This window comes from Drosophila simulans, chromosome 3L, assembly GCF_016746395.2.
Source record: "Drosophila simulans strain w501 chromosome 3L, Prin_Dsim_3.1, whole genome shotgun sequence".
Taxonomy (NCBI): Eukaryota; Metazoa; Arthropoda; class Insecta; order Diptera; family Drosophilidae; genus Drosophila; species Drosophila simulans.
In genome coordinates, this window is record NC_052522.2 from 11639985 (window position 1) to 11652466 (window position 12482).

General features: G+C 43.6%; 2 protein-coding genes across 4 annotated transcripts in view; both read right to left on the reverse strand.

Moving 5' to 3' along the window:
• Window positions 1-12482, reverse strand: part of LOC6737731 (putative dipeptidase NECHADRAFT_87110) — an 87071-nt gene that overhangs the window by 9320 nt on the left and 65269 nt on the right. Inside the window, exon 1 of one of the 3 annotated variants that reach the window (XM_039294169.1) lies at window positions 2639-3829. The exons of the other annotated variants lie outside the window; for them this stretch is intronic. Within the exon in view, the coding sequence (XP_039150103.1) occupies window positions 2639-3505 (867 nt within the window). The 5' untranslated portion in view covers window positions 3506-3829. Of the gene's footprint in view, window positions 1-2638; window positions 3830-12482 lie in introns of those variants that run through there. 3 annotated transcript variants of the gene reach the window in all.
• On the reverse strand, window positions 9333-10323 carry LOC6739639 (mpv17-like protein 2). Its single transcript, XM_002076498.4, has one exon. The coding sequence runs from the start codon at window positions 10245-10247 to the stop codon at window positions 9657-9659; it is 591 nt and encodes a 196-aa protein (XP_002076534.1). The 5' UTR covers window positions 10248-10323; the 3' UTR covers window positions 9333-9656.

Below are 12482 nucleotides of genomic sequence, written 5' to 3' on the forward strand. Positions count from 1 at the left end.
CAGGACAATGGCTTTGGAGTGCCTGGTCCTGGCGAACTTGACACGCAACCACCATGTCCATCAATCAAAACTCACTTGGAGCTGCGGTGGAACAGGGACTGAACAAAGTTCTAGAATGGCAGCTTTTGGCCAGAAACTATTTGCACACGGAACACAGGAAACGGAAACGCTGGGCGGAGTGAAAAGTTTGAGTGCCAGTACCACCAACGAAAGTGTGGACTCGACATTTTTGGGCGGTGTCAATGGAAAGGAGGCGGAGTGTTGGGGATTTGGCAAACTATCGGCAAACTCAATGATGGGGAGCATTCAAGCGGAGCAGCTGACACGGATAGGGCATGAAAAAGTGCACAGAGAGAAATGAAAGGAACTCGCATTTTCAATTGTTACCTTAATATTCAATACTTCAAGCGTTTAAATGTCTTTTAGTCCATAAAGTCAATTTTTCTGCTATTCTATACGAAAATGTATACATCACTATACCTATACATCACTATAAATGTATACATCACTATACCGGAATTTTTTACAGTGTTTCCGTAGATCCTGAAAGTGGACAAGGCAACAAAGCGCGAAATGAAGACGGGAGGTATGAGACTTGTGGGGGAGCTTGAAAATAATGGCGATTTTTATGGCTTTGGCGGAACGCATAAAAAACCCAAGCTCGGAGGAGCAGAAGAATCTCGAGCTGGACAAATGCCCGGTCCGCTGAAAGGCAACTGAAACTGAAAACCGAATCTGCAACTGCAACTGCAACAGAGCGACATTTGCAACATTTAATTTATTATTCAAATGTGAACAAATGGCGCCAGCGACCAAAGATGACAGCGTTTCCCAGTGAATAATGCTTTCGAAGGACAATTGCCCCGGTCCCAGAACTTTTACCCCTTTAACCCCTTTAACCCTCCTATTCCCCTTTATGCGCCCAGCAGTCCCCACTTCTCGGGTTCTTGAGCTTAAGTTTGCCAGTTTATTGTTGGCTAAGGAATCGTGTCCTGGATTTGATTCACCCTAGTTCGCAGCCCAAACAAATTGAGTAACATGCAAATAATCGTTGGTGCGATTTGGTCAAAGGATGTGTGTGTCCCATGTATGTAAGTGTAAATAAAATCGTTGGTATTTATCATGATTGGGGATGCTTTTCTTTATCTGTCGAACCTCGACAGCAAAAAGATAATATAGCAAATTAAACTGGAACAAATGGGGCGAAACACTTTAATGGCAAGCTTTGAGAATTTAGGATTTCACACAATTTTTTTTTTATAAAATAGTTAGCCACAACATTTGCTCATTTTTTTGCCACCCAACTAAAAACAGCAAAAATTGGTCTTTTTTTTACCTATCGAAATCAATGCAGCCGCAAGTAATTAAATATTCATCTGATTCGAATGGTTTAAAATCACTTCAGTTTACACAACTTTTTGGCTCCACACCTCAAAATTCAAATTCAAACTCAACATCTGTCAGTGGCAATTTGCATATTTCAGCATGTGAGCACTTGACCAACTAAATAAACCACTGCAAGTGCACTTATCATCGTATGATAAACATGGAATATATTTGCATATATTTTAGTTGCTATTTAATTTCCGCACTTTAGTACAGACCATTATTTAACATTGATTTTGTTTGGGATAATTTCCTCTTTGCTATGCTTAAGTTTTGAATCGCAGTACATTACAGCTTTATAAAAATATTGATTTGACCTAAAATCGTAAAAGGCATTAAGAGACCAAACAATCTGAAGTCGCATTTTCCCCTGATTTAGCGATTATTTGACCTCTCAAAGCCTCTCTCTGTGTCGCCTCCAAATCAAATCAAGTGTGGGTCATATCGTTTAATGTAGGGATACGGATATGTGCGGCATAAAAGTATACGAGCTACTTTATGACGGAATCTGCATAAGGGATTGTATCTGGCGGAAAATAAAAACGTCACATCTTCCATTGAAGGCCAGGTCGTTTAATTCTGTTAGGGCAGAGTCAATGTACTGGGAAAAAATATGGTTAAATGGTTTTTTTTGGTGCAGTACTTAACTAAAAAAGCCAGATAAGTTACTTGCACCTGCATTGAGCTTAAAACAACTTTTCAACTTTGACACCAAATTATTCTCAGTGTGCGTTTGGTGACGACAGGCTGCGGCATCAGTGAAATCGCGGCACGAACACAAAGCGCCGGCAATAATCGTAAATGCTTCCCTGTCTTCATCCAATTTCTGTGGGATAAACGCCATGAATGCCAATTACAAAGGCGGCAACGGTCTTATCGTTATCAGACTTCCGCCCACCTTTCTATTCTATTCTTCAGTTTCAACGCTAATGGCTAAGTTAAAAGAGCTCTGTTTTAACTTAATGACATCTATATGGTATTTTTATGGTAATAACCATTTAAAGTGCAAACGAAATTTAAATTTAAATTTATCTAGACTAAATTATTTGCATACTCTTCATAGGGTAGCAGTTAATCTATCTATATACCAAACATTCAGATACTTTGTAATAGAGTATTTGCATACTCTTCATAGGGAAGCAGTTAATCTATCTATATACCAAACATTCAGATACTTTGTAATAGAGTTATGTTGAGTGCTGTTATTCCTACTTGTCTGCATCTTTGGTTTTCCCCCTACTCATTCACCCACCTGGTAGTCCATGTAGTTGTCGAAGTGCATGTAGGAGCAGCTACCCGCATCTCCCGGTCCACCCGGTATGGGCAGCCCATTCTCGTCTAGCTCAACGGCTGGTGGCGGCGGCGGCGACGGCGGCGGCAGATTGTCGCCCTTGAAGGAAACCCGCTTAGGTTTGCCCTGCCCGCCGGCCAGACGACGCCCCCTGCCCAGGGTGCCAGAGCCCATCATATAGGCCAGCGAACCACAGCCCACCACTGCATCCTGCTGCTGCTGTTGCAGGGACTGAAGGCCGCACGCTCCGAAGCGGAAGTGCGGAATGCAGGTGGTGGTCATGCTGCCCGCACCGCATTCACTGCCCTCGAAATCCGACTCGACGTCCGTAACGAAGGCGGCCGGCTGGAAACCGCGCGGCAAAGTAGCCGCCACCGAGGGATTTGGATTGGGATTTATGTTGGGATTATGCCCGCCACCACCCGATGCCGGCATCCTTTGGCGTCCCAGTGTTCCGGTGCACAGGATATTCATTTGCTGTGGATGCTGTATGCTCGGATGTGGAATCTGTTGCTCGCCTTGCAGGAGCGCCAATTCGCCGGAATTTGCTGTTGCTGTCGCCGTCGTTGGCAACGACTCGGCTGGCAGGAGGTGGTGCGTGGGCTGCAGCTGATAATAGTGCTCCACCATGGCCCCACCGCCAATGCCACCACCACCAGGAACTCCTCCGCCCGCTGCCCCGTCGATGGGTGCCGGCAGCAGTGCTGTGGGTATCACCATGATGGGCATCATGGCCGGCGGAGCCGAGGATGCCGTTGATCCGCCGGCTGCCTGGAGCAGCTCCATTTGGCACATCTCCTCGTAGCTCAGCGGTCGCAAGTGCTCCATGTCTGGTTTGTTTGGTTTTGGGTTCTTAGGGCGTGGTTAAATTACTACACTTCACTTCACTTCACTTTTGCCTCAACAATCATACAATTTTTAGATTTCACTGCCCGTTTCCTTGTCTACGCTTTTCCACCTGTACGGCGTACAGATGCTACCGATACTTTTATTTTCGGGGGGGGTGGAGTTGGGTGGACTGGGTGGGAAGTTTTCGCGCGCGTTCCCTAGGACTTGCTCACATCGCGCCGGACCGGAAAAAAACGTGGAGCGCCTTCGTCCTTGCGACAAACTTGATTCCGCGACAGTCCTGCAGCAACTGAGTGTGTCTGCCAATCTCTGGAGATTTTTGCGCCCCCAATTCGCCGGAGTCTGTGCAGCCGAAACGCATGCGCCGCCCGGAATCCTCTGGCCAGGCTCGGCTCTTCGCCGGAGACGCGCATCTCCTTTTTACCCCCACTTGGCGGGTTTTGTTTTGATTCCGTTTCGTACAGTCGGAAAATTGACAACAAAAAGTACCCAATGGATTCATTCATAAGATGTTTCAACTCATCTAAAAAACAAACCATTTCTTTTATTAAGTATTTAATTTACTTATTTGCTTTTATGTTTGTGACAGTCGACAGAAATAGGAAATTTACATAAATCATTGCTTAACAAAATTAGATAACTATCCTTTAAAAAATGTATGAAATTAATTTCTTAAAAATATGTGCTAAATTAAATTAATATATGTATTAATATATATATATATGTTTTAATATAGTGTAGATTAATTAAAACTTAAAAAATGTGAAAATTCTGTTTTTTAAAGCAATTTAAATAAGTGAACGCTTTATAAGTTCAATGCCTTTTCTCTCAGTGTAGGCTTATCTCGGTGCTGCCGGAGTTGATTGCTCCCGACGTCTGTTTTGAAGCCATGTTGATTTTCGTACGTCGTGGGAAATTAAAGTTCTTCCCAGCTGCGCCCGCAACTCGAATACAAGATTTTAATTGCCGCTTGGCGAGATGTGCGGCGTGGGAATCCCCGAGGAGTAGTCCTGTGTTCGTCCTGTTCGTTCTGTTCGTCCTGCTGCATTGCGCAGATGTGCAACCAACTGTTGGGCTAGAAGTGCGGCCAGCACCTGCAATCATATATATTTATGTGGATGATGATGAGTGGTTTGAGCCACCACCCGACTGCCACTGCGAGGGAATGACCCGGCTGAATGGCCGCTGATTGCACGAAGGTGGCCTGCAAATGACTTTTTGATATGGCCAGCGAAATATTGACACACACACAATCCCACTGCCTTTTTCAAACTCATTGGGGATTCCGAATATTATTTGCTGCCGCGCACTGAGCAAAATCAATCTGATTCAGACGTTGATGAAAAAGCTGGATTGCCATTTTTAACAAAAATCGGTCAACAGCAACGGTGCAATGGCCACCATGGCGGATGAGTAATGTTTAATACTTTTTCATACTTGAAATATCACTCATCCGCAGTGAGGACCCAGAAAGGATGTGTGGCTTTGTTATAGTTGTATGCCTTATGGTGTCCATATCCTACTACTATTTAACATGTATATTGTAGATATGACCACTTAGGTATCACTATTTTCACCGAAATGCTGAACAAATGTAAAGCCAACGGGTATGTGCCAAAAACATTTGTATCTCGACACCTTGGACGACCGGAGTACGTAAATTTGTACTCCAAATAAGTGAATTCAGACAGCATCCAGATAGCTTAACATATTTGTCATAGACGTTCGTATCGCACATGGAAATCCAGATACGACAAGCTTTTCACTACGTTTGGGAGTTACCCAGCCAACTTGAATAAATCCGTAGCCACGCGTCGCGAATCCTGTTCCTTTTTTATTCTTTTTTTTTGTTTCCTACGGACACGTCACCTGCGGCGATGTTTCATTTGGGACACAGAGGGGGCAAAGAAAAAAAAAACCCAGTTGGAGATGTCCTGAACAGATTTTTGAGTCAACGTTTCTGTGCTGCGATTTGCGTTGTGTGTTCTTTCCTTTTGTTAATATTATTTCGTTGTATTTTTTTGTACACACTTTCCAGCGCTAGCTGGAAGGTCCCTGCTTCATTTACATTTGCTTCATCCTATTATCCTGGTTAACCGGCCCGTTCCCAGCCCTCCACTCCAATCCACCGTCTCCAATCCACCGTCGTGCCATTTGTCAAGTTATGCTACCAACTTCAGCCCGCGGCTTTTTTGTAATTACACAACTCGGAGTGCGGGAAAAACAAAGGGGGGAGTGGTGAGGATTTCGAGGTGGTTTTGGCCCGGGTAAATGAAAGCGGCTTAAAAAAGCAGAGCGTTCGGGGTTTTGTGGTGCTCGTTAAAATTTGTTGCTCTCATTTCGATTGTTGCTGTGGTGGTGGTGGTGGCGGTGCTGGAATTGTTGTTTGCGCCGCTGTTGCCGATTTTAGTGCGATTCCATTGCCGGGACAGGCATAAAAGTTATCCGGGTATTCAGGGATTGTAGGTATTATGGTTAAATATGCGAACCGGATTGAAAAGCTCGCATGAAGTTGCCCGACCACGATTCATGATACCCGCACCCCACCCTTTTGGTTGGGCACTTTAATGCTCATTCAATTTTCCAGAGCCCAACAATTAAGAGTTTTTAATCATCGACTAGTCGGCCACAACAGCAGCAGCGGAGGCCCAATGGGGCCCAGCTGGATTGTTGGCCGTCGGATGCTGGATGTTGGATGTTGGATGGCCTTTGTATGGCTCCATTATGCGGTTGATTTACTACCCAAACAGCTGTGAAATATCATGGCCCTCCACGAAGCCTCTTGACCGATGCCAAACGGAACGGAAACGGGTCAAAGGGATTCGCCCACAGGAGCATAGTTGCCTTCAAAGTTTTCCTTCAAACTTTGAGCACTAGGGATTTTAAAATAATGAAAACAATTGGGTGGTTGATATCTTTACTTATGCATAAATTTTTTTTTGAAACCAAAGTTAAGCAAAAAAAAGGTAACATAATGAGGGAATAGAAGGTCTCATTCCTTGTTGAAGTAGCAAAAAAGTAAGTTTCGATAATAGAATGTCGAAGAGAACCCTCTTATTTGCTTATTATACTAAACTACTTTTTAATGCTTTCCAAGTCCCCTTGAAATGACTGCATTTATTATCCATTTACTGTAGCGATTTAATGCCCTGATCCTCCCCAGCTTATCTTTGCTTGAACGGAGCAGCAGCTTGTTTACACCCATATTTATCAATGCTGTCCGCAATAGGACTTTGGCGGAGTAACAAGATGCCCCCATCCTGGACAGAAAGTTTTGAGCAACTCAGCTAGATAAATCAACTGGCATTAGAACGGGGTTATGGTGATGCTGCTGCTGTTGTTGTTGCTGTTGCTGCTGCGGCAAGATAAATAAATTAACTCGTTCAAGTTGGCTGACAGATGGACTTAGGGCCATCATGATGGGACAGAGCCATCATTGCCATTCCATCGTCTCGTTCCCCAGGCGAACAAACAAGTCGTTAAAAACGCGTGAATCCTGGCTAATTTATGGCTAATTAAGTTGACGCAACTTTTGTGCGGGGTAAAATGGTGGGGAATCCCCGTCATCAGTAACATATGCCACGTGTTCTCAGTTATGGCATTTTTGTTTGAAAAGCCGTTTGGATCCATTTGCCCCTACACTCAGCGAAACAATGGGCGAGTCTAGTGCTTGACCATTCTCGTGAATATCTCGTTAATTAAGTAGCCTGTTATGGGCAGCTTACCATCGTAATGCATTTTTATGATCGCAAATGGAATTATAACTGCTGGGCATGTGGACTACACAGTGCTCCACTTCCTTTTATTTTCATGCTTGTACTCATTTTGTTTGCAAGTAGCTGAAATGCACTGCGAAAAAAATCGGTGTCTTAAGTAAATAAATTAAATGGAAACTGTAAACAGTTTGCTAAGCGGTAGTAAATTATTAACAGAATCATCAATGTATTTAGGTATATTATAATTTTAGTGCCAGAACAGATTGTTATGTAAGTTTGACAACCTTTTTTCTTGCTCTGTATTTACACACAATGCCATTACAAGGGCATAGGTTACGGTCGGGTGGGCCAGTCGGCTACCCGTAGACAGACTCCGTAGTCCGGAGGATTGTACGGGAACCTCCACCAACATACAGAGAGCTTGGTAGGGACTGCGTAACATAACCGTACATCTCTGCCCTCCAGTCGGGGTAATTTCGTAGACAAACATCATTGGCATTTCTGTTTGAGGGCTCTGAGTGCCAATTAACTGAACGTGGCTGCCCCACCTGAACCCGATGGCTGGGGTGGTTGGATGAGAGTACTCGACCCCCAAATGGCACAGAATCCTCCATGTATGTACATACGTACATATATAGTAGATATCGATCAGATCCCATACTCAGGATTTCAATGGGTGCTTATCTAATTGCTCACAGCAGGTGTCAACATTTTTATCATGCCATTAAATCAACTAGAGTTTTACGCTTTTGAATAGATAGGTAAATCTAATTCATAAATATAGAATATTTAAATAATTAATTAAAACATTTTAATACCTTCAAATGACCGTTGATTTTATAATTAATTGAGATATGAAAATCATCAAACAGCTTCATTTGAAGTCCTCTCTTTTTTGTTGTTTCAGGCTGACAAACTCGCTCATCAACACGTAGTCTCATTTTGGGATACTTTAACCACGCACACAACTCATCAGGGACCCCAACTGAGTTGGCTGGCCACGTGCCGAAAAGCCCCAGGATCCACCCATTCCTTCTGCAAAGGATTTCGCTGGGTGGGACTGGAACTGAGCTTTTAAATTAAATCACAAAATGAGGATGGAGCGACTAAGGCAAGCCAGTCCGCCGCTAAACCAAATAAATAAACCCTTTGGCCGCAGTCCTTGGTGTCCTTGGGGTCCTCGGTGTCCTTGCCTCTTAAAGGCGCATCCTCCTTGGGAGAGATAACAGTGAGGACAGGAAGTCAGCTTGCCAGTGGGAAGAAGGAATGTGAATGGAATGCACAGTGGACCAAATGGGAGAATCGATGGCGAGTGAAGTTGAAAATCATGTAGATAAGTTCTTAAGTATTTATCGAATATTTAATTCATTAAAAATGCGTGCTCCGCAGTTATTTATTTAAATTAAATGTATATTCATCTGCCAGTTTCAATAGATTAAGAGTAACTGACAAATAAATCCTTTGATTCATCCACTGTGGAACGAGAGATGACATCTCGTTGCGCCTGGCAATTCGGTAGCCAAAAGGACACGAGGAGACCAAAAGGGATAATGGCATAAAATCCAACAAAATGAAAAGAAAGCGGCAAATCATGTTAAGAGATTTAAATTGGATTAGTCGACATGTGTGTGTGTGTGTGTGTGAGTGGATGTGAGTGTCTATCCTTGGTGGTGTCAACTGGCGGTGGCCGTGAAGCCCGCTTCTGCGCCCCCTGGATCGGTCGGCACTCGCTCATCTTGACATCAATTTTGTCACTTGATTTCCCTTTCTTTTCGACATTTTTTCATTCGTGCCAGGAGGCCCGGGTTTTTATTTATTTTGTATGCTTGACACAATTCCACGTAAAGGACTTACGGCTCGAGTGTCTCTCTGGTCCTTGATGCCATTCACCCAGAATTCCGCCCAGAATCTGCTCTTTCGCAGTCACCCCCGACACAAAAGTTCCGCCCACATTCTGCATTTGACAAGGAGTCATCCTTCCCCAAAACGGGCGGTCACCTTTCATCCTCGGGAAACAGGAGGACGACCAGCTTGACATCCGGAGACATGCCGTCAGGTTGAGCCAGCGTCAGAATTAGAATAAAAGTATGTATTACCTGGACAATTACAATAAGTCCTGTCTCTTATGAGAATTTTGTAATTGTTGGAATAATCCGTTGTACATGGAAATTTCTTTTAAAAATATTAGATAACACAGCAACTTTAAGTGATAAGGATTTTGAATTTTTCTACTTTGCTCACTTTCTTTAAAGAAGAATTTTGTTTAAGGACACCCAAAATTTTAGTGCCAGGATCTAAGGCATTCGAACGGCATAAGTAAATGTTTAACAGAACCTACTATTGTATGATTTGCAGTGGCAGTCCGGAACAGTAGACAACCATATTAAGGACTTCAGATTTGATGTATATTCCATTTACGAATTATCCTTTGGCTCCGGCTTCTTACGATACTTAACTTGGGACGTATAGACATCGTAGCCCAAGCTGATGGTGTTGTCATAGAATACCCTGTACTGCGGCTTGATCAGCAGAAAGTTGATGAACTGCGCCAATGGCCACACGGTCCACTCAGCTGCGTATAGTACTAAGGCCTTCTCCCTAATCTCCTGCTCCAGCTCCTCCCACGTATTATCCTCCAGAATGGCCATTGTGAGAAAGAACACGGCGATGTAAAACGGTGAGCAGATGAACTGGTCCAGCAGAATCTTGACTACAACCACCTTATAGGTGCGCTTCGGAAACAAGTAGTCCAGGTGTTGATACCAATAGTGGCACACCAGGCCCACCGTCAACCCGGATATGCCCATCCTAACGGTACGCGTCCGGTTCCAATCCGGAAGCTCCCCTATGAGGCGCTCATAGGACTGCTCCATGGTGTCGCCCACCATGCTCAGGCCCACAGAGATCCCGATGTTGGTATATAGGAGATACTTCGGGCTGAAGGCCACCTGATGAAAGCGGTCCATGGCATTCTTCATTCGCTTCCATAGCACACGTAGAGCCATCTAGGATCCCCTGTTCCTGGTGGTGCCTCCCCCTATTCTAATCATCTTGACACATTTCTCAAAGAAACTCCAATATAGGGGCCACAACTAATTTAGAAGTGTGTATAAAATATTTGTTAAGTTTATAATAACTAGATCCCATAAATCATAATAGATATTTAGTAGTAGTGGTTTTATGTTAATGTTTTTGGTCCCAAATACCATTTGTATGTATCATTTGCGTTGTTTTCACAAGCCTAATATCTGTTTCTAATTTGTTTTAATAAATACATTTTCCTTTATTCATTTCTAATTTTGTATATCTTAATGCTTATCAAAGATATTTGAAATGAGTTTCACGCCACGTTAGCATAAATTCGGCAACCACCCTCCAAATTCCAATCAAAGTTTTAATCAAAATGCCGCAGGAATGCCCTTATATATTTGTTAAAGATAAAGGCGAAACCGCCACTAGAAATAATTCCCTACCAAACAAAAGGATTCGAAAAGGATAGAGGGAATTTTGGCATTTAGCTGTGAAAACAAAGCACAAACCGGCAATGAAATCAATTTGGCGCCAGCAACACGAAATGAGTTTTCGCAGGATTTGTTGAGGTAGCCTAAGCGGGCTCCAACTTGTATCTAACGCCTGAGGAGAGGAGCTCCAGCCGCCGTTGAAAGGACCCAAAAGGGTTGGCCACCCACACGCACCGAATCAAAAAAAAAAAAAGAATCGCTTTGCTCGGCATTCAAATGAGGCCTGCTCCCCGCTCGATAATCCCCAGCCCACATGTTGCTCCACCGCATCCCCCTGCTTTATGGGTTTGAGTGTTTTGGGGTCTTGACGCCTCCGGCGGGCAATTTTTTGCCATCCCGGGTGTCGGTGAGTTAATGCTGCCAAATCATTTGCACGCGATTCCCAACCGCAGAATCCAAATGCAACCCCTTTGCGCCCCTTTTGTGCCCCTTTGCGCCCCTTGGGGAAATCACATGTGCCAACTCTTCGCTCCCCCCACGACCCGGGTTTTGGGGGCCAGTGAATTGAAAAATATTTACGGCCTTCTACGATCTACGCTAAAATCCAATTTTATTTTTATATTCCGTCGAAATCCGCCATAAAACCGTGTTCCACCAACGCGCCTGCCCCGTTTTCAGTTCCCCGTTTCCGATTGTCGATTCAACCGTAAATTCAGCTTTTGCAGTTTTTGGGTTTTGTTTGCTGGGTGTTCTGGGTTTTCCGAAATTCCTCCCCATATCAAATGATTCTGACAGCACCGGAGGTCGTGGGGTTTAGGCATTTGTTTCATTAGCACCACAATACACAGATGTATCTACTGTTTTCCCAACATTCGCTGCACTATTTGCCGCCGTTTAATATGCGCATTTTGGAAAATGCCAGAGTGTCGGTTCGGTCCACAAAGGCATAGAATCTAAAATAATAAACGTTAATGCGCAATCGAAAATAATCAACAAAAACGTGTCAGTGTAAATTTGTGGAGATATAATTGGGATAGATAATTGCCAGAGCAATTTTTCAGTTCATTTTCAATCGAAAAGCTTTCCATAAATCTACTTTTCCATGGAATTCAATGCATTTGAACTTTTTTTAATCCCATTTAATATTCATTAGTTCATTTCATTATTCAATTTACAAGGAGAACTTTCTACATGCCATGATAACCATCGAAGGTTTCTATCTCAGTCCCAAAATGTGTAACTCGCTAACAATAAACGCTGATTCGGTTATATCCTTCGCAGGACCTGCCGCACAAAAGCCTTCTAGGTCTAATTCATTGTGCAAATGTAATGGGCTTGCAGCACTCGGCTATTTACATACTGGCACTTCCAACCCGTAACCCGTAACCCGTAACTTTTGGGAGCACCGGAGAGATATGGAGATGCTATATTGTGTCGCCTGTCCCGAGCTCCATGGACACACGAGTACGTCTAGCTGGATGGTAGCCAGGCTCCTGAAGCGTGGCGAAAAGCTACAACAAAAACTCAAAAAATAGAGAAGGAAAATATAACAAAAAGAAACAAAAGTGAAAGCGGCCATGCATTTTCATAGTTTTTCCCACTTTGTTATGCTGATTTTTCACATTCTCGTTTCCTTTCCTTTCGTTTTTCCTGCCAGCCAGCGCGTTCGTTCCGCTCTCATTTTTTTTTTTTTTTTTTTTTTTTTTTGGATGATGTTGCCGGGTTTTTAAGGGTTTTTGGCTGCCGAGCTGTGGGGTTCCGAGCATGTGTGCATTTTAA